Source organism: Bolinopsis microptera, chromosome 6 (genome assembly GCF_026151205.1).
Source record: "Bolinopsis microptera isolate Bmic1 chromosome 6, MBARI_Bmic_1.0, whole genome shotgun sequence".
In the NCBI taxonomy this organism is placed as follows: domain Eukaryota; kingdom Metazoa; phylum Ctenophora; class Tentaculata; order Lobata; family Bolinopsidae; genus Bolinopsis; species Bolinopsis microptera.
In genome coordinates, this window is record NC_087077.1 from 19,513,851 (window position 1) to 19,537,004 (window position 23,154).

The window sequence follows — 23,154 nt, forward strand, 5'->3', positions numbered from 1 at the left end:
TCAGATGCACTTACCAACCTATAATTAGATTATTATTTAGCGTGCTCTCCTTTCAGATGCACTTACCAACCTATAATTAGATTATTATTTAGCGTGCTCTCATTTCAGATGCACATACCAACCTATAATTAGATTATTATTTAGCGTGCTCTCCTTTCAGATGCACTTACCAACCTATAATTAGATTATTATTTAGCGTGCTCTCCTTTCAGATGCACTTACCAACCTATAATTAGATTATTATTTAGCGTGCTCTCATTTCAGATGCACATACCAACCTATAATTAGATTATTATTTAGCGTGCTCTCATTTCAGGTGCACTTACCAACCTATAATTAGATTATTATTTAGCGTGCTCTCCTTTCAGATGCACATACCAACCTATAATTAGATTATTATTTAGCGTGCTCTCCTTTCAGATGCACATACCAACCTATAATTAGATTATTATTTAGCGTGCTCTCATTTCAGATGCACATACCAACCTATAATTAGATTATTATTTAGCGTGCTCTCATTTCAGGTGCACTTACCAACCTATAATTAGATTATTATTTAGCGTGCTCTCCTTTCAGATGCACATACCAACCTATAATTAGATTATTATTTAGCGTGCTCTCCTTTTCAGATGCACATACCAACCTATAATTAGATTATTATTTAGCGTGCTCTCCTTTCAGATGCACATACCAACCTATAATTAGATTATTATTTAGCGTGCTCTCCTTTCAGGTGCACATACCAACCTATAATTAGATTATTATTTAGCGTGCTCTCATTTCAGATGCACTTACCAACCTATAATTAGATTATTATTTAGCGTGCTCTCCTTTCAGATGCTCATACCAACCTATAATTAGATTATTATTTAGCGTGCTCTCATTTCAGGTGCACATACCAACCTATAATTAGATTATTATTTAGCGTGCTCTCCTTTCAGGTGCACATACCAACCTATAATTAGATTATTATTTAGCGTGCTCTCCTTTCAGGTGCACATACCAACCTATAATTAGATTATTATTTAGCGTGCTCTCCTTTCAGATGCACATACCAACCTATAATTAGATTATTATTTAGCGTGCTCTCCTTTCAGATGCACATACCAACCTATAATTAGATTATTATTTAGCGTGCTCTCCTTTCAGATGCTCATACCAACCTATAATTAGATTATTATTTAGCGTGCTCTCCTTTCAGATGCACATACCAACCTATAATTAGATTATTATTTAGCGTGCTCTCCTTTCAGATGCACATACCAACCTATAATTAGATTATTATTTAGCGTGCTCTCCTTTCAGGTGCACATACCAACCTATAATTAGATTATTATTTAGCGTGCTCTCATTTCAGGTGCACTTACCAACCTATAATTAGATTATTATTTAGCGTGCTCTCATTTCAGATGCTCATACCAACCTATAATTAGATTATTATTTAGCGTGCTCTCATTTCAGATGCACATACCAACCTATAATTAGATTATTATTTAGCGTGCTCTCATTTCAGGTGCACTTACCAACCTATAATTAGATTATTATTTAGCGTGCTCTCCTTTCAGATGCTCATACCAACCTATAATTAGATTATTATTTAGCGTGCTCTCATTTCAGATGCACATACCAACCTATAATTAGATTATTATTTAGCGTGCTCTCCTTTCAGATGCACATACCAACCTATAATTAGATTATTATTTAGCGTGCTCTCCTTTCAGATGCTCATACCAACCTATAATTAGATTATTATTTAGCGTGCTCTCATTTCAGATGCACATACCAACCTATAATTAGATTATTATTTAGCGTGCTCTCATTTCAGATGCACATACCAACCTATAATTAGATTATTATTTAGCGTGCTCTCCTTTCAGATGCACATACCAACCTATAATTAGATTATTATTTAGCGTGCTCTCCTTTCAGATGCTCATACCAACCTATAATTAGATTATTATTTAGCGTGCTCTCCTTTCAGATGCACATACCAACCTATAATTAGATTATTATTTAGCGTGCTCTCCTTTTCAGATGCACATACCAACCTATAATTAGATTATTATTTAGCGTGCTCTCCTTTCAGATGCACATACCAACCTATAATTAGATTATTATTTAGCGTGCTCTCATTTCAGGTGCACATACCAACCTATAATTAGATTATTATTTAGCGTGCTCTCCTTTTCAGATGCACATACCAACCTATAATTAGATTATTATTTAGCGTGCTCTCCTTTCAGATGCACATACCAACCTATAATTAGATTATTATTTAGCGTGCTCTCCTTTCAGATGCACATACCAACCTATAATTAGATTATTATTTAGCGTGCTCTCATTTCAGATGCACATACCAACCTATAATTAGATTATTATTTAGCGTGCTCTCCTTTCAGGTGCACATACCAACCTATAATTAGATTATTATTTAGCGTGCTCTCCTTTCAGATGCACATACCAACCTATAATTAGATTATTATTTAGCGTGCTCTCCTTTCAGGTGCACATACCAACCTATAATTAGATTATTATTTAGCGTGCTCTCATTTCAGATGCACATACCAACCTATAATTAGATTATTATTTAGCGTGCTCTCATTTCAGATGCACATACCAACCTATAATTAGATTATTATTTAGCGTGCTCTCCTTTCAGGTGCACATACCAACCTATAATTAGATTATTATTTAGCGTGCTCTCCTTTCAGATGCTCATACCAACCTATAATTAGATTATTATTTAGCGTGCTCTCCTTTCAGATGCACATACCAACCTATAATTAGATTATTATTTAGCGTGCTCTCCTTTCAGATGCTCATACCAACCTATAATTAGATTATTATTTAGCGTGCTCTCCTTTCAGGTGCACATACCAACCTATAATTAGATTATTATTTAGCGTGCTCTCCTTTCAGATGCACATACCAACCTATAATTAGATTATTATTTAGCGTGCTCTCCTTTCAGATGCACATACCAACCTATAATTAGATTATTATTTAGCGTGCTCTCCTTTCAGATGCTCATACCAACCTATAATTAGATTATTATTTAGCGTGCTCTCCTTTCAGATGCACATACCAACCTATAATTAGATTATTATTTAGCGTGCTCTCCTTTCAGATGCTCATACCAACCTATAATTAGATTATTATTTAGCGTGCTCTCCTTTCAGATGCACATACCAACCTATAATTAGATTATTATTTAGCGTGCTCTCCTTTTCAGATGCACATACCAACCTATAATTAGATTATTATTTAGCGTGCTCTCCTTTCAGATGCACATACCAACCTATAATTAGATTATTATTTAGCGTGCTCTCCTTTCAGATGCTCATACCAACCTATAATTAGATTATTATTTAGCGTGCTCTCCTTTTCAGGTGCACATACCAACCTATAATTAGATTATTATTTAGCGTGCTCTCCTTTTCAGATGCACATACCAACCTATAATTAGATTATTATTTAGCGTGCTCTCCTTTCAGATGCACATACCAACCTATAATTAGATTATTATTTAGCGTGCTCTCCTTTCAGGTGCACATACCAACCTATAATTAGATTATTATTTAGCGTTCTCTCATTTCAGATGCACATACCAACCTATAATTAGATTATTATTTAGCGTGCTCTCCTTTCAGGTGCACATACCAACCTATAATTAGATTATTATTTAGCGTGCTCTCATTTCAGATGCACATACCAACCTATAATTAGATTATTATTTAGCGTGCTCTCCTTTCAGGTGCACATACCAACCTATAATTAGATTATTATTTAGCGTGCTCTCCTTTCAGATGCTCATACCAACCTATAATTAGATTATTATTTAGCGTGCTCTCCTTTCAGGTGCACATACCAACCTATAATTAGATTATTATTTAGCGTGCTCTCCTTTCAGATGCTCATACCAACCTATAATTAGATTATTATTTAGCGTGCTCTCCTTTCAGATGCACATACCAACCTATAATTAGATTATTATTTAGCGTGCTCTCCTTTCAGATGCTCATACCAACCTATAATTAGATTATTATTTAGCGTGCTCTCCTTTCAGATGCACATACCAACCTATAATTAGATTATTATTTAGCGTGCTCTCATTTTTCAGATGCACATACCAACCTATAATTAGATTATTATTTAGCGTGCTCTCCTTTCAGATGCTCATACCAACCTATAATTAGATTATTATTTAGCGTGCTCTCCTTTCAGATGCTCATACCAACCTATAATTAGATTATTATTTAGCGTGCTCTCCTTTCAGATGCACATACCAACCTATAATTAGATTATTATTTAGCGTGCTCCCCTTTCAGATGCTCACATACCAACCTATAATTAGATTATTATTTAGCGTGCTCTCCTTTCAGATGCTCATACCAACCTATAATTAGATTATTATTTAGCGTGCTCTCCTTTCAGATGCTCATACCAACCTATAATTAGATTATTATTTAGCGTGCTCTCCTTTCAGATGCTCATACCAACCTATAATTAGATTATTATTTAGCGTGCTCTCCTTTCAGATGCCATACCAACCTATAATTAGATTATTATTTAGCGTGCTCTCCTTTTCAGATGCACATACCAACCTATAATTAGATTATTATTTAGCGTGCTCCCCTTTCAGATGCTCATACCAACCTATAATTAGATTATTATTTAGCGTGCTCTCCTTTCAGATGCTCATACCAACCTATAATTAGATTATTATTTAGCGTGCTCTCCTTTTCAGATGCACATACCAACCTATAATTAGATTATTATTTAGCGTGCTCTCCTTTCAGATGCACATACCAACCTATAATTAGATTATTATTTAGCGTGCTCTCCTTTCAGATGCTCATACCAACCTATAATTAGATTATTATTTAGCGTGCTCCCCTTTCAGATGCTCATACCAACCTATAATTAGATTATTATTTAGCGTGCTCTCCATTCAGATGCTCATACCAACCTATAATTAGATTATTATTTAGCGTGCTCTCCTTTCAGATGCTCATACCAACCTATAATTAGATTATTATTTAGCGTGCTCTCCTTTTCAGATGCACATACCAACCTATAATTAGATTATTATTTAGCGTGCTCTCCTTTTCAGATGCTCATACCAACCTATAATTAGATTATTATTTAGCGTGCTCTCCTTTTTCAGATGCACATACCAACCTATAATTAGATTATTATTTAGCGTGCTCTCCTTTCAGATGCTCATACCAACCTATAATTAGATTATTATTTAGCGTGCTCTCCTTTCAGATGCTCATACCAACCTATAATTAGATTATTATTTAGCGTGCTCTCCTTTCAGATGCTCATACCAACCTATAATTAGATTATTATTTAGCGTGCTCTCCTTTCAGATGCACATACCAACCTATAATTAGATTATTATTTAGCGTGCTCTCCTTTCAGATGCTCATACCAACCTATAATTAGATTATTATTTAGCGTGCTCCCCTTTTTCAGATGCACATACCAACCTATAATTAGATTATTATTTAGCGTGCTCTCCTTTCAGATGCTCATACCAACCTATAATTAGATTATTATTTAGCGTGCTCTCCTTTCAGATGCTCATACCAACCTATAATTAGATTATTATTTAGCGTGCTCTCCTTTCAGATGCACATACCAACCTATAATTAGATTATTATTTAGCGTGCTCTCCTTTCAGATGCTCATACCAACCTATAATTAGATTATTATTTAGCGTGCTCTCCTTTCAGATGCTCATACCAACCTATAATTAGATTATTATTTAGCGTGCTCTCCTTTCAGATGCACATACCAACCTATAATTAGATTATTATTTAGCGTGCTCCCCTTTCAGATGCACATACCAACCTATAATTAGATTATTATTTAGCGTGCTCTCCTTTCAGATGCTCATACCAACCTATAATTAGATTATTATTTAGCGTGCTCTCCTTTCAGATGCACATACCAACCTATAATTAGATTATTATTTAGCGTGCTCCCCTTTCAGGTGCTCATACCAACCTATAATTAGATTATTATTTAGCGTGCTCTCCTTTCAGATGCTCATACCAACCTATAATTAGATTATTATTTAGCGTGCTCCCCTTTCAGGTGCTCATACCAACCTATAATTAGATTATTATTTAGCGTGCTCTCCTTTCAGATGCTCATACCAACCTATAATTAGATTATTATTTAGCGTGCTCTCATTTCAGATGCACATACCAACCTATAATTAGATTATTATTTAGCGTGCTCTCCTTTCAGATGCACATACCAACCTATAATTAGATTATTATTTAGCGTGCTCTCCTTTCAGATGCACATACCAACCTATAATTAGATTATTATTTAGCGTGCTCTCATTTCAGATGCACATACCAACCTATAATTAGATTATTATTTAGCGTGCTCCCCTTTCAGATGCTCATACCAACCTATAATTAGATTATTATTTAGCGTGCTCTCCTTTCAGATGCTCATACCAACCTATAATTAGATTATTATTTAGCGTGCTCTCCTTTCAGATGCACATACCAACCTATAATTAGATTATTATTTAGCGTGCTCTCCTTTCAGATGCACATACCAACCTATAATTAGATTATTATTTAGCGTGCTCTCCTTTCAGATGCTCATACCAACCTATAATTAGATTATTATTTAGCGTGCTCCCCTTTCAGATGCTCATACCAACCTATAATTAGATTATTATTTAGCGTGCTCTCCTTTCAGATGCTCATACCAACCTATAATTAGATTATTATTTAGCGTGCTCTCCTTTCAGATGCTCATACCAACCTATAATTAGATTATTATTTAGCGTGCTCTCCTTTCAGATGCTCATACCAACCTATAATTAGATTATTATTTAGCGTGCTCCCCTTTCAGATGCTCATACCAACCTATAATTAGATTATTATTTAGCGTGCTCCCCTTTCAGATGCTCATACCAACCTATAATTAGATTATTATTTAGCGTGCTCTCCTTTCAGATGCTCATACCAACCTATAATTAGATTATTATTTAGCGTGCTCTCCTTTCAGATGCTCATACCAACCTATAATTAGATTATTATTTAGCGTGCTCTCCTTTCAGATGCTCATACCAACCTATAATTAGATTATTATTTAGCGTGCTCCCCTTTCAGATGCTCATACCAACCTATAATTAGATTATTATTTAGCGTGCTCTCCTTTCAGATGCTCATACCAACCTATAATTAGATTATTATTTAGCGTGCTCTCCTTTCAGATGCTCATACCAACCTATAATTAGATTATTATTTAGCGTGCTCTCCTTTCAGATGCTCATACCAACCTATAATTAGATTATTATTTAGCGTGCTCTCCTTTCAGATGCACATACCAACCTATAATTAGATTATTATTTAGCGTGCTCTCCTTTCAGATGCTCATACCAACCTATAATTAGATTATTATTTAGCGTGCTCCCCTTTCAGATGCTCATACCAACCTATAATTAGATTATTATTTAGCGTGCTCTCCTTTCAGATGCACATACCAACCTATAATTAGATTATTATTTAGCGTGCTCTCCTTTCAGATGCACATACCAACCTATAATTAGATTATTATTTAGCGTGCTCTCCTTTCAGATGCACATACCAACCTATAATTAGATTATTATTTAGCGTGCTCTCCTTTCAGATGCACATACCAACCTATAATTAGATTATTATTTAGCGTGCTCTCCTTTCAGATGCTCATACCAACCTATAATTAGATTATTATTTAGCGTGCTCTCCTTTCAGATGCACATACCAACCTATAATTAGATTATTATTTAGCGTGCTCCCCTTTCAGGTGCTCATACCAACCTATAATTAGATTATTATTTAGCGTGCTCTCCTTTCAGATGCACATACCAACCTATAATTAGATTATTATTTAGCGTGCTCCCCTTTCAGGTGCTCATACCAACCTATAATTAGATTATTATTTAGCGTGCTCCCCTTTCAGATGCTCATACCAACCTATAATTAGATTATTATTTAGCGTGCTCTCCTTTCAGATGCACATACCAACCTATAATTAGATTATTATTTAGCGTGCTCCCCTTTCAGGTGCTCATACCAACCTATAATTAGATTATTATTTAGCGTGCTCTCCTTTCAGATGCACATACCAACCTATAATTAGATTATTATTTAGCGTGCTCCCCTTTCAGATGCTCATACCAACCTATAATTAGATTATTATTTAGCGTGCTCCCCTTTCAGATGCTCATACCAACCTATAATTAGATTATTATTTAGCGTGCTCTCCTTTCAGATGCACATACCAACCTATAATTAGATTATTATTTAGCGTGCTCTCCTTTCAGATGCACATACCAACCTATAATTAGATTATTATTTAGCGTGCTCTCCTTTCAGATGCACATACCAACCTATAATTAGATTATTATTTAGCGTGCTCTCCTTTCAGATGCTCATACCAACCTATAATTAGATTATTATTTAGCGTGCTCCCCTTTCAGATGCTCATACCAACCTATAATTAGATTATTATTTAGCGTGCTCCCCTTTCAGATGCACATACCAACCTATAATTAGATTATTATTTAGCGTGCTCCCCTTTCAGGTGCTCATACCAACCTATAATTAGATTATTATTTAGCGTGCTCCCCTTTCAGATGCACATACCAACCTATAATTAGATTATTATTTAGCGTGCTCTCCTTTCAGATGCACATACCAACCTATAATTAGATTATTATTTAGCGTGCTCTCCTTTCAGATGCACATACCAACCTATAATTAGATTATTATTTAGCGTGCTCTCATTTCAGATGCACTTACCAACCTATAATTAGATTATTATTTAGCGTGCTCTCATTTCAGATGCACATACCAACCTATAATTAGATTATTATTTAGCGTGCTCTCATTTCAGATGCACATACCAACCTATAATTAGATTATTATTTAGCGTGCTCTCATTTCAGATGCACATACCAACCTATAATTAGATTATTATTTAGCGTGCTCTCATTTCAGATGCACATACCAACCTATAATTAGATTATTATTTAGCGTGCTCTCCTTTCAGATGCACATACCAACCTATAATTAGATTATTATTTAGCGTGCTCTCCTTTCAGATGCACATACCAACCTATAATTAGATTATTATTTAGCGTGCTCTCCTTTCAGATGCACATACCAACCTATAATTAGATTATTATTTAGCGTGCTCTCCTTTCAGATGCTCATACCAACCTATAATTAGATTATTATTTAGCGTGCTCTCCTTTCAGATGCTCATACCAACCTATAATTAGATTATTATTTAGCGTGCTCCCCTTTTTCAGATGCTCATACCAACCTATAATTAGATTATTATTTAGCGTGCTCTCATTTCAGATGCTCATACCAACCTATAATTAGATTATTATTTAGCGTGCTCTCCTTTCAGATGCACATACCAACCTATAATTAGATTATTATTTAGCGTGCTCTCCTTTCAGATGCTCATACCAACCTATAATTAGATTATTATTTAGCGTGCTCTCCTTTCAGATGCTCATACCAACCTATAATTAGATTATTATTTAGCGTGCTCCCCTTTCAGATGCACATACCAACCTATAATTAGATTATTATTTAGCGTGCTCTCCTTTCAGATGCTCATACCAACCTATAATTAGATTATTATTTAGCGTGCTCCCCTTTTTCAGATGCTCATACCAACCTATAATTAGATTATTATTTAGCGTGCTCTCCTTTCAGATGCTCATACCAACCTATAATTAGATTATTATTTAGCGTGCTCTCCTTTCAGATGCTCATACCAACCTATAATTAGATTATTATTTAGCGTGCTCCCCTTTCAGATGCACATACCAACCTATAATTAGATTATTATTTAGCGTGCTCTCCTTTCAGATGCTCATACCAACCTATAATTAGATTATTATTTAGCGTGCTCTCCTTTCAGATGCTCATACCAACCTATAATTAGATTATTATTTAGCGTGCTCCCCTTTCAGATGCACATACCAACCTATAATTAGATTATTATTTAGCATGCTCCCCTTTCAGATGCACATACCAACCTATAATTAGATTATTATTTAGCGTGCTCCCCTTTCAGATGCTCATACCAACCTATAATTAGATTATTATTTAGCGTGCTCTCCTTTCAGATGCACATACCAACCTATAATTAGATTATTATTTAGCGTGCTCTCCTTTCAGATGCTCATACCAACCTATAATTAGATTATTATTTAGCGTGCTCTCCTTTCAGATGCTCATACCAACCTATAATTAGATTATTATTTAGCGTGCTCTCCTTTCAGATGCTCATACCAACCTATAATTAGATTATTATTTAGCGTGCTCTCCTTTCAGATGCACATACCAACCTATAATTAGATTATTATTTAGCGTGCTCTCCTTTCAGATGCTCATACCAACCTATAATTAGATTATTATTTAGCGTGCTCCCCTTTCAGATGCTCATACCAACCTATAATTAGATTATTATTTAGCGTGCTCTCCTTTCAGATGCTCATACCAACCTATAATTAGATTATTATTTAGCGTGCTCCCCTTTCAGATGCACATACCAACCTATAATTAGATTATTATTTAGCGTGCTCTCCTTTCAGATGCTCATACCAACCTATAATTAGATTATTATTTAGCGTGCTCCCCTTTCAGATGCACATACCAACCTATAATTAGATTATTATTTAGCGTGCTCCCCTTTCAGATGCACATACCAACCTATAATTAGATTATTATTTAGCGTGCTCTCCTTTCAGATGCACATACCAACCTATAATTAGATTATTATTTAGCGTGCTCTCATTTCAGATGCACATACCAACCTATAATTAGATTATTATTTAGCGTGCTCTCCTTTTAGATGCTCATACCAACCTAAAATTAGATTATCATTTAGCGTGCTCTCCTTTCAGATGCACATACCAACCTATAATTAGATTATTATTTAGCGTGCTCTCCTTTCAGATGCTCATACCAACCTATAATTAGATTATTATTTAGCGTGCTCTCCTTTCAGATGCTCATACCAACCTATAATTAGATTATTATTTAGCGTGCTCTCCTTTTTCAGATGCACATACCAACCTATAATTAGATTATTATTTAGCGTGCTCTCATTTCAGGTGCACATACCAACCTATAATTAGATTATTATTTAGCGTGCTCCCCTTTCAGATGCTCATACCAACCTATAATTAGATTATTATTTAGCGTGCTCTCCTTTCAGATGCTCATACCAACCTATAATTAGATTATTATTTAGCGTGCTCTCCTTTCAGATGCTCATACCAACCTATAATTAGATTATTATTTAGCGTGCTCTCCTTTCAGATGCTCATACCAACCTATAATTAGATTATTATTTAGCGTGCTCTCCTTTCAGATGCTCATACCAACCTATAATTAGATTATTATTTAGCGTGCTCCCCTTTCAGATGCACATACCAACCTATAATTAGATTATTATTTAGCGTGCTCCCCTTTCAGATGCTCATACCAACCTATAATTAGATTATTATTTAGCGTGCTCTCCTTTCAGATGCTCATACCAACCTATAATTAGATTATTATTTAGCGTGCTCCCCTTTCAGATGCTCATACCAACCTATAATTAGATTATTATTTAGCGTGCTCTCCTTTCAGATGCTCATACCAACCTATAATTAGATTATTATTTAGCGTGCTCCCCTTTCAGATGCACATACCAACCTATAATTAGATTATTATTTAGCGTGCTCCCCTTTCAGATGCTCATACCAACCTATAATTAGATTATTATTTAGCGTGCTCTCCTTTCAGATGCTCATACCAACCTATAATTAGATTATTATTTAGCGTGCTCCCCTTTCAGATGCTCATACCAACCTATAATTAGATTATTATTTAGCGTGCTCCCCTTTCAGATGCACATACCAACCTATAATTAGATTATTATTTAGCGTGCTCCCCTTTCAGATGCACATACCAACCTATAATTAGATTATTATTTAGCGTGCTCTCCTTTTCAGATGCACATACCAACCTATAATTAGATTATTATTTAGCGTGCTCTCATTTCAGATGCTCATACCAACCTATAATTAGATTATTATTTAGCGTGCTCTCATTTCAGGTGCACATACCAACCTATAATTAGATTATTATTTAGCGTGCTCCCCTTTCAGATGCACATACCAACCTATAATTAGATTATTATTTAGCGTGCTCCCCTTTCAGATGCACATACCAACCTATAATTAGATTATTATTTAGCGTGCTCCCCTTTCAGATGCACATACCAACCTATAATTAGATTATTATTTAGCGTGCTCTCCTTTTTCAGATGCACATACCAACCTATAATTAGATTATTATTTAGCGTGCTCTCATTTCAGATGCTCATACCAACCTATAATTAGATTATTATTTAGCGTGCTCTCATTTCAGATGCACATACCAACCTATAATTAGATTATTATTTAGCGTGCTCTCCTTTTTCAGATGCACATACCAACCTATAATTAGATTATTATTTAGCGTGCTCTCATTTCAGATGCACATACCAACCTATAATTAGATTATTATTTAGCGAGCTCTCCTTTCAGATGCACATACCAACCTATAATTAGATTATTATTTAGCGTGCTCTCATTTCAGATGCACATACCAACCTATAATTAGATTATTATTTAGCGAGCTCTCCTTTCAGATGCACATACCAACCTATAATTAGATTATTATTTAGCGTGCTCTCATTTCAGGTGCACATACCAACCTATAATTAGATTATTATTTAGCGTGCTCCCCTTTCAGATGCACATACCAACCTATAATTAGATTATTATTTAGCGAGCTCTCCTTTCAGATGCACATACCAACCTATAATTAGATTATTATTTAGCGTGCTCTCATTTCAGGTGCACATACCAACCTATAATTAGATTATTATTTAGCGTGCTCCCCTTTCAGATGCTCATACCAACCTATAATTAGATTATTATTTAGCGTGCTCTCCTTTCAGATGCACATACCAACCTATAATTAGATTATTATTTAGCGTGCTCTCCTTTTTCAGATGCTCATACCAACCTATAATTAGATTATTATTTAGCGTGCTCTCCTTTCAGATGCACATACCAACCTATAATTAGATTATTATTTAGCGTGCTCTCCTTTTTCAGATGCTCATACCAACCTATAATTAGATTATTATTTAGCATGCTCTCCTTTCAGATGCACATACCAACCTATAATTAGATTATTATTTAGCGTGCTCCCCTTTCAGATGCACATACCAACCTATAATTAGATTATTATTTAGCGTGCTCTCCTTTCAGATGCACATACCAACCTATAATTAGATTATTATTTAGCGTGCTCTCCTTTCAGGTGCACATACCAACCTATAATTAGATTATTATTTAGCGTGCTCCCCTTTCAGATGCTCATACCAACCTATAATTAGATTATTATTTAGCGTGCTCTCCTTTCAGATGCACATACCAACCTATAATTAGATTATTATTTAGCGTGCTCTCCTTTTTCAGATGCTCATACCAACCTATAATTAGATTATTATTTAGCATGCTCTCCTTTCAGATGCACATACCAACCTATAATTAGATTATTATTTAGCGTGCTCCCCTTTCAGATGCACATACCAACCTATAATTAGATTATTATTTAGCGTGCTCTCCTTTCAGATGCACATACCAACCTATAATTAGATTATTATTTAGCGTGCTCTCATTTCAGGTGCACATACCAACCTATAATTAGATTATTATTTAGCGTGCTCTCCTTTCAGGTGCACATACCAACCTATAATTAGATTATTATTTAGCGTGCTCTCCTTTTTCAGGTGCACATACCAACCTATAATTAGATTATTATTTAGCGTGCTCCCCTTTCAGATGCACATACCAACCTATAATTAGATTATTATTTAGCGTGCTCTCCTTTCAGATGCACATACCAACCTATAATTAGATTATTATTTAGCGTGCTCTCCTTTCAGATGCACATACCAACCTATAATTAGATTATTATTTAGCGTGCTCTCCTTTTCAGATGCACATACCAACCTATAATTAGATTATTATTTAGCGTGCTCTCCTTTCAGATGCTCATACCAACCTATAATTAGATTATTATTTAGCGTGCTCTCCTTTTTCAGATGCACATACCAACCTATAATTAGATTATTATTTAGCGTGCTCTCCTTTCAGATGCTCATACCAACCTATAATTAGATTATTATTTAGCGTGCTCTCCTTTCAGATGCTCATACCAACCTATAATTAGATTATTATTTAGCGAGCTCTCCTTTCAGATGCTCATACCAACCTATAATTAGATTATTATTTAGCGTGCTCTCCTTTCAGATGCTCATACCAACCTATAATTAGATTATTATTTAGCGAGCTCTCCTTTCAGATGCTCATACCAACCTATAATTAGATTATTATTTAGCGTGCTCTCCTTTCAGATGCTCATACCAACCTATAAATTAGATTATTATTTAGCGTGCTCTCCTTTCAGGTGCTCATACCAACCTATAATTAGATTATTATTTAGCGTGCTCTCCTTTCAGGTGCACATACCAACCTATAATTAGATTATTATTTAGCGTGCTCTCATTTCAGATGCACATACCAACCTATAATTAGATTATTATTTAGCGTGCTCTCCTTTCAGATGCACATACCAACCTATAATTAGATTATTATTTAGCGTGCTCCCCTTTTCAGATGCACATACCAACCTATAATTAGATTATTATTTAGCGTGCTCTCCTTTCAGATGCACATACCAACCTATAATTAGATTATTATTTAGCGTGCTCTCATTTCAGGTGCACATACCAACCTATAATTAGATTATTATTTAGCGTGCTCCCCTTTCAGATGCACATACCAACCTATAATTAGATTATTATTTAGCGTGCTCCCCTTTCAGATGCTCATACCAACCTATAATTAGATTATTATTTAGCGAGCTCTCCTTTCAGATGCTCATACCAACCTATAATTAGATTATTATTTAGCGTGCTCTCATTTCAGATGCACATACCAACCTATAATTAGATTATTATTTAGCGTGCTCTCCTTTCAGATGCTCATACCAACCTATAATTAGATTATTATTTAGCGTGCTCCCCTTTCAGATGCTCATACCAACCTATAATTAGATTATTATTTAGCGTGCTCTCCTTTCAGGTGCTCATACCAACCTATAATTAGATTATTATTTAGCGTGCTCTCCTTTCAGATGCTCATACCAACCTATAATTAGATTATTATTTAGCGTGCTCTCCTTTCAGATGCACATACCAACCTATAATTAGATTATTATTTAGCGTGCTCTCCTTTCAGATGCTCATACCAACCTATAAATTAGATTATTATTTAGCGTGCTCTCCTTTCAGATGCACATACCAACCTATAATTAGATTATTATTTAGCGTGCTCTCCTTTCAGATGCACATACCAACCTATAATTAGATTATTATTTAGCGTGCTCTCCTTTCAGATGCACATACCAACCTATAATTAGATTATTATTTAGCGTGCTCTCCTTTTAGTTGCTCATACCAACCTATAATTAGATTATTATTTAGCGTGCTCCCCTTTTTCAGATGCTCATACCAACCTATAATTAGATTATTATTTAGCGTGCTCTCCTTTTAGTTGCACATTCCAACCTATAATTAGATTATTATTTAGCGTGCTCTCCTTTTAGTTGCTCATACCAACCTATAATTAGATTATTATTTAGCGTGCTCCCCTTTTTCAGATGCGCATACCAACCTATAATTAGATTATTATTTAGCGTGCTCTCCTTTTAGTTGCACATACCAACCTATAATTAGATTATTATTTAGCGTGCTCTCCTTTTCAGATGCACATACCAACCTATAATTAGATTATTATTTAGCGTGCTCTCCTTTCAGATGCTCATACCAACCTATAATTAGATTATTATTTAGCGTGCTCCCCTTTTAGTTGCTCATACCAACCTATAATTAGATTATTATTTAGCGTGCTCTCCTTTTCAGATGCACATACCAACCTATAATTAGATTATTATTTAGCGTGCTCTCCTTTTCAGATGCACATACCAACCTATAATTAGATTATTATTTAGCGTGCTCTCCTTTTAGTTGCACATACCAACCTATAATTAGATTATTATTTAGCGTGCTCTCCTTTTAGTTGCTCATACCAACCTATAATTAGATTATTATTTAGCGTGCTCTCCTTTTCAGATGCACATACCAACCTATAATTAGATTATTATTTAGCGTGCTCTCCTTTCAGATGCTCATACCAACCTATAATTAGATTATTATTTAGCGTGCTCCCCTTTCAGATGCACATACCAACCTATAATTAGATTATTATTTAGCGTGCTCTCCTTTCAGATGCTCATACCAACCTATAATTAGATTATTATTTAGCGTGCTCTCCTTTTAGTTGCACATACCAACCTATAATTAGATTATTATTTAGCGTGCTCTCCTTTTCAGATGCACATACCAACCTATAATTAGATTATTATTTAGCGTGCTCTCCTTTTAGTTGCTCATACCAACCTATAATTAGATTATTATTTAGCGTGCTCTCCTTTTCAGATGCACATACCAACCTATAATTAGATTATTATTTAGCGTGCTCTCCTTTCAGATGCTCATACCAACCTATAATTAGATTATTATTTAGCGTGCTCCCCTTTCAGATGCACATACCAACCTATAATTAGATTATTATTTAGCGTGCTCTCCTTTCAGATGCTCATACCAACCTATAATTAGATTATTATTTAGCGTGCTCTCCTTTCAGATGCACATACCAACCTATAATTAGATTATTATTTAGCGTGCTCTCCTTTTAGTTGCACATACCAACCTATAATTAGATTATTATTTAGCGTGCTCTCCTTTTAGTTGCTCATACCAACCTATAATTAGATTATTATTTAGCGTGCTCTCCTTTCAGATGCTCATACCAACCTATAATTAGATTATTATTTAGCGTGCTCTCCTTTCAGATGCACATACCAACCTATAATTAGATTATTATTTAGCGTGCTCCCCTTTTTCAGATGCTCATACCAACCTATAATTAGATTATTATTTAGCGTGCTCTCCTTTTAGTTGCTCATACCAACCTATAATTAGATTATTATTTAGCGTGCTCTCCTTTCAGATGCACATACCAACCTATAATTAGATTATTATTTAGCGTGCTCTCCTTTTAGTTGCACATACCAACCTATAATTAGATTATTATTTAGCGTGCTCCCCTTTTTCAGATGCACATACCAACCTATAATTAGATTATTATTTAGCGTGCTCTCCTTTTAGTTGCTCATACCAACCTATAATTAGATTATTATTTAGCGTGCTCTCCTTTCAGATGCACATACCAACCTATAATTAGATTATTATTTAGCGTGCTCTCCTTTTAGTTGCTCATACCAACCTATAATTAGATTATTATTTAGCGTGCTCCCCTTTTTCAGATGCACATACCAACCTATAATTAGATTATTATTTAGCGTGCTCTCCTTTTAGTTGCTCATACCAACCTATAATTAGATTATTATTTAGCGTGCTCTCCTTTCAGATGCACATACCAACCTATAATTAGATTATTATTTAGCGTGCTCTCCTTTTAGTTGCACATACCAACCTATAATTAGATTATTATTTAGCGTGCTCTCCTTTTAGTTGCTCATACCAACCTATAATTAGATTATTATTTAGCGTGCTCTCCTTTCAGATGCTCATACCAACCTATAATTAGATTATTATTTAGCGTGCTCTCCTTTCAGATGCACATACCAACCTATAATTAGATTATTATTTAGCGTGCTCTCCTTTTAGTTGCACATACCAACCTATAATTAGATTATTATTTAGCGTGCTCTCCTTTTAGTTGCTCATACCAACCTATAATTAGATTATTATTTAGCGTGCTCCCCTTTTTCAGATGCACATACCAACCTATAATTAGATTATTATTTAGCGTGCTCCCCTTTTTCAGATGCACATACCAACCTATAATTAGATTATTATTTAGCGTGCTCTCCTTTTTCAGATGCACATACCAACCTATAATTAGATTATTATTTAGCGTGCTCTCCTTTTTGTTTTAAGGTATGTAAAAGTTACAAGATACCAGAAACAGGATAGTTTTTGGATATAACTGAATAAAATTTGTTTATTTAATGAATTTAGCTGTTAATTCTATCAAGCAATAATGAGCGTAATGTTTTAAAAGGAATTTGACTTTTTGGAAACGCATCTCTTCGCGACATTCCACTCATAATTCTCAAGAAATCATTTGTAGCTCAGTGTAAAAACGTTACAAATAGTTGACGTCAAATACTCCGAACATTGATCCGAATAAAACATTCCAACCTTAATGAACACCTTGTGACTGTCTAAAGACCAGGTGGTTTTGTGACGATAGGGGAATGATTTACGTTGCCATAAACTATTATAATTAATCTAGTAAGAGTGCAAATAATAGGATGATCTGTCTTTAATTATCCGTGCTAATTACGTTTTGACATGTTTCTCGTCACACCGTATGAATAATATTTCCCTTGTCATTCCTGGCTCTCGTATAATAATGGGTTTAGCTGCCACTCTGTCAATCATCATTTCTATTTAGTGTGATTTCATTTTGTTTCGAATAAGAAAATAAGAGAGGGTGTCTTAATTTGTGAGCTGTTTAAGTCGGACATTAACCTTAGCTTAACCTATGGAGTCCGTACAACTTATGTGAGTAACATTATATAGATTTTGAACCTATCGTAATGAGAATTCTTGCTATTTTCACCATTAATTTTTGGAATGTCTCAATTGAATGACGATAATGGAGAAACGTTGCTTCACCAATTCATCATGACGAAAACCTTTAAACATTTTCCCCAAATTAATGGCGAATGGTATAGATAATGGTATAGTCTATAGATAATGGTATAGATAATGGTATAGATAATGGTATAGATAAATAACTTATATTCCGGTCCAATTTTAAGTGAGTCAGACCAGCAAGCTTATAACTATTTACTTATTACTAATATTGCATAGCTAAAATATTACATATCAGTAATAAATATTAGTAATAAACCTCACGGCCCAGGAATGTTGACGGAGACTGGATGACTGTAAATGGGAGTGTCACTGTCACCTCTCCGCAAGCAATCCTCACAGAGGACATCTTTCTCCACCACACCATCAACCCCTCCACCAAGCTCTTCCTAGCTCTCTACTACACGCTCATCCTCATCATGTGTTGGACTGGCAACAGTTTCACCCTCTACGCTACTGTTAAACACAATGCTATTAAGCTGGACAAGTTGTCTGTGTGGATCATACAGAACCTCTGCGTGGCTGATATCCTTCATGGTTAGTACCTTATATAGGCATCACGTGTAGTGCACACTCCTTATATAGGCATCACGTGTTGTCTGTGTGGATCATACAGAACCTCTGCGTGGCTGATATCCTTCATGGTATGTTTTTAGTACAAATTGTTCACGATTGTCTGTGATAATTGTAGTCGCCATTTTCGTCAAGAATTGCGAAAAAGGCGGGAAATTTACTAAATTGTTCCCAATCTTATTATTTATTATTATGTCCGCAATCGAACATGCCAATATTGTTTTAATATACCTTTAAGTTCTACACTACCAAGATAAGATAATCTATGAGGATATCAGTAGTCAATGACTAGACAGGGTTATTGAAACTTACAAAGAATAAAATGGCGTCTGGACTTGGGACCAGCTCATAGTACATTTCATTAATGCCTTCTGAAAACCATTCTGCTAGCTCAAATTATTGTTTATTATTATTAAAACTAAATATGCATATGTAACAAACCTCTCCCCAGGCTGGATCCACGTACTCCCCGTAGTAATAGCCCTCTTCTTCAAATACGACCTGGAGCCCATCTGTAAACCGCTCCTCACAATAAAGTACGTCTTTATAGACGCTAACTCCTTCTTGATTAACGCACTAGTGTTCAACAAGTTGTACCGGTGCAGGTAAACGAACGACTTATTATACATACCACATTTAAATCGTAATCATTTATTTTATTGAGCAATATACCACGCTACAATCAATATTATTCGTAACTAATTATATCCGAGGGATCACATTTGAATCGTAATCGATAGTTTGATCCAGTAATTTACTACGTTACAATTAGATATGCTAGTCGTAACTAATTTCATCCAAGATACCATACATACCATTCAATTACTTTAAACTGACATATAGGTAAAGTCCTCGTCACTTGTTTGGTATAATATAGGTAAAGTTCTCGTCACTTGTTTGGTATAATATAGGTAAAGTTCTCGTCACTTCATTAAACCAGTAGCGGTCGCCGTTCCGCAAGTGCTGTGGGTAATTTACCTATATTATATCTACTCAGGTTCCCCTTCCGGCCAGCTTCTACTGCTAATACCAGGGTCGGGTTAGTGTACACTCCTTATATAGGCATCACGTGTAGTGTACACTCCTTATATAGGCATCACGTGTAGTGTACACTCCTTATATAGGCATCACGTGTAGTGTACACTCCTTATATAGGCATCACGTGTAGTGTACACTCCTTATATAGGCATCACGTGTAGTGTACACTCCTTATATAGGCATCACGTGTAGTGTACACTCCTTATATAGGCATCACGTGTAGTGTACACTCCTTATATAGGCATCACGTGTAGTGTACACTCCTTATATAGGCATCACGTTTACCTATATTATATCTACTCAGGTTCCCCTTCCGGCCAGCTTCTACTGCTAATACTCGGGTCGGGTTGACGGTGTGTGCGGGACTGAGTGGCTGCTTGTACGCTGTCATCACTATCATCAAAGTTATTCATACCAGACATGCTAGGTAAGCTTTCGTTTCTTTTTTAAATTCTTTCCTTTATTGAATTTTTCTTAAATTTTGTTTTCCTTGTACCATGTGTTATACTTTTCTTTTTACCACTCATCCGTTAATGTTCTTTAATATTGTGGTAATTTATTGCATCTGGTAAAGAACACAGTTCTTTTTATGCATAATATTGCAATTCTAATTTCATAGCAATTTTATATAATTTATTGCACAATCACGACAGTTTATTAGATTAATGTTCTCCCCGAAGTAATTTGATTCTAGATTTTTAAGGCATTTTAGATCTTCGTTTGTTTAGTACTTATTAAACTAACCAACTTAATTTCATTGTAGCTAATAATAGAATGATGTAATCTTACGAAGCATACACTACATTTGCGTGTTTCACTGTCTAACCATAATCTCCCCGCAGGTTTCAAGAGAACTTCTTTGGTTGTGAGGCGGACGACCCAATGCCAGCCCGGTACAACAAGCTGGATCTGGTGATGACGTGCATTGTTCTGGTTATACCCGTTACTACTCTTGTTATTGCTAATACTGCCCTTCTTATTATAGCACTGGGCAAAGGTGGGTTTCTTTCCGTTCATAGATGTAGTGAAAATTATTTTTGACACATTTAATTAATATATTATGTATATACATATTATTAGGCTTTGGTTGACAAATTCAAAATTAAACTGAATCAATCAAAAATACGCGAAATTAAAGGCAATAAACTATCCTAACATTAAAAATGTTTTGAAACTTCAGTATGAGAGGGCCAATTATTTAAATGAAGCATTCAAACTAATGTCCCAAATATTTGTATGATGATGATCTAGACAACCTTTTTGTTGTCTAGACAACAAAGTATCATTTCCAAACAAATGATCTGTCTGATCAAATGATCCTTTAGTTCGATGGCCAATTTTCCGAGAAAAATAAATTGAACAACTTTTCAATCGATCAAACAATGATATGAGTATTGCTGAAAGCACAGTGTAAGGCCTACATTTAATGAGCGACGAAGATGAACAAATCGATCTTTAAAATACACTGCGATGAAATTTCATTGCGTTTAAATCGCATCGTTTTGACCGATTTGAAAAGTTCTAGTTCTGATTTAGGAGAACATATTTTGGAACAACGTAAAACAATTTGAACAATTAGAATCATGAGAGCATTAATTGTTCGACTGAAGAACAGTGTAAAATGCTGTAATTCATGTAATTAGTGTATTAATTATGTAATTAGTACTGTAATTATACGTTCAGTTAACCACAACCATCCCAGGTATGAACCTACCAGAAACCCGAGAGCGAACCTCCAGCTTAACCGACCGCCGCAAATCAATCCTAAACGCCCAGATAAACAAACGCAGCTTTATCATTATTGGAGCTACCACCATATTCTACACAGTAGCCCAACTCCCTTATCTCTACTTCTGTTTCGAGATGTACGGGATCACTAATACTCTGAGTGGACTGACCCTGGTCAGATTCACACGGTTCTCCTTTGTAATAATGCAGAGCTCCTGTTTTGTAAACCCTATAATATACTTCACGACTAACAGAGGGTTCAGAAGGTTCATGATAGAGTGCGTGTACAGGTGCATCGGTAAACACAGTGAGATTGAACGTAGAAGTTCAATAGCGGCTCTCTCCCGGAAAGAAACTAGAATGATGAACTCGGTATCTGAGAAATCAACTCGTTTCAGTACGGTAGCTCCGCGGTTGGAGAGTAAAACAAGCAGTGTTATTTTTAACGTCAGAGCGTATTACGGATGCTACAATGTTAATGTGCCCAAATGTAAGGGAATTAGTCTTTCAGCAAGAGGCTGCTGTCTCTCAGAACATAAACTAAATGGGAATGATGTAGATGGTATTAAAGATGATATGAATGGAAACAATGGTAATCTTCTTGAAACAGAGATGAAAGAAGAGTTTACGTAGATTCAAGTTTCAAACTCGGCCTATTTTTTGTCTTTTTTAATTGTTTAGTAATTTAATCTTTTGTTTTTTATAGTTCAATTTAGCCGTTGAAACATTTTGTATTCATGACTACCAATATTCAATCGCTACCATTACCAAATGGGGTCAACTGGTAATTTTGATCGATCCTATTTTGCTAAATACAGCAATTGAAATGTTTTTAAAACGGATAAAAGTGTATTGACATTTTTTAAAAGTGAAAGTGAAAGTGAAAGTGAAAGTGAAAGTGAAAGTGAAAGTGAAAGTGGA

The 23,154-nt window shown here is 35.0% G+C and overlaps 2 protein-coding genes across 2 annotated transcripts in view; one reads left to right on the forward strand and one right to left on the reverse strand.

Moving 5' to 3' along the window:
* LOC134817483 (nardilysin-like) overlaps nucleotides 1-23,154 on the reverse strand; it is a 69,423-nt gene that overhangs the window by 37,536 nt on the left and 8,733 nt on the right. The gene's annotated exons all lie outside the window — the stretch shown is intronic.
* Nucleotides 19,170-23,037, forward strand: LOC134817202 (uncharacterized). Its single transcript, XM_063826341.1, has 5 exons — nucleotides 19,170-19,431; nucleotides 19,919-20,072; nucleotides 20,810-20,932; nucleotides 21,348-21,502; nucleotides 22,208-23,037. The coding sequence occupies exons 1-5, from the start codon at nucleotides 19,185-19,187 to the stop codon at nucleotides 22,864-22,866; spliced, it is 1,338 nt and encodes a 445-aa protein (XP_063682411.1). The 5' UTR covers nucleotides 19,170-19,184; the 3' UTR covers nucleotides 22,867-23,037.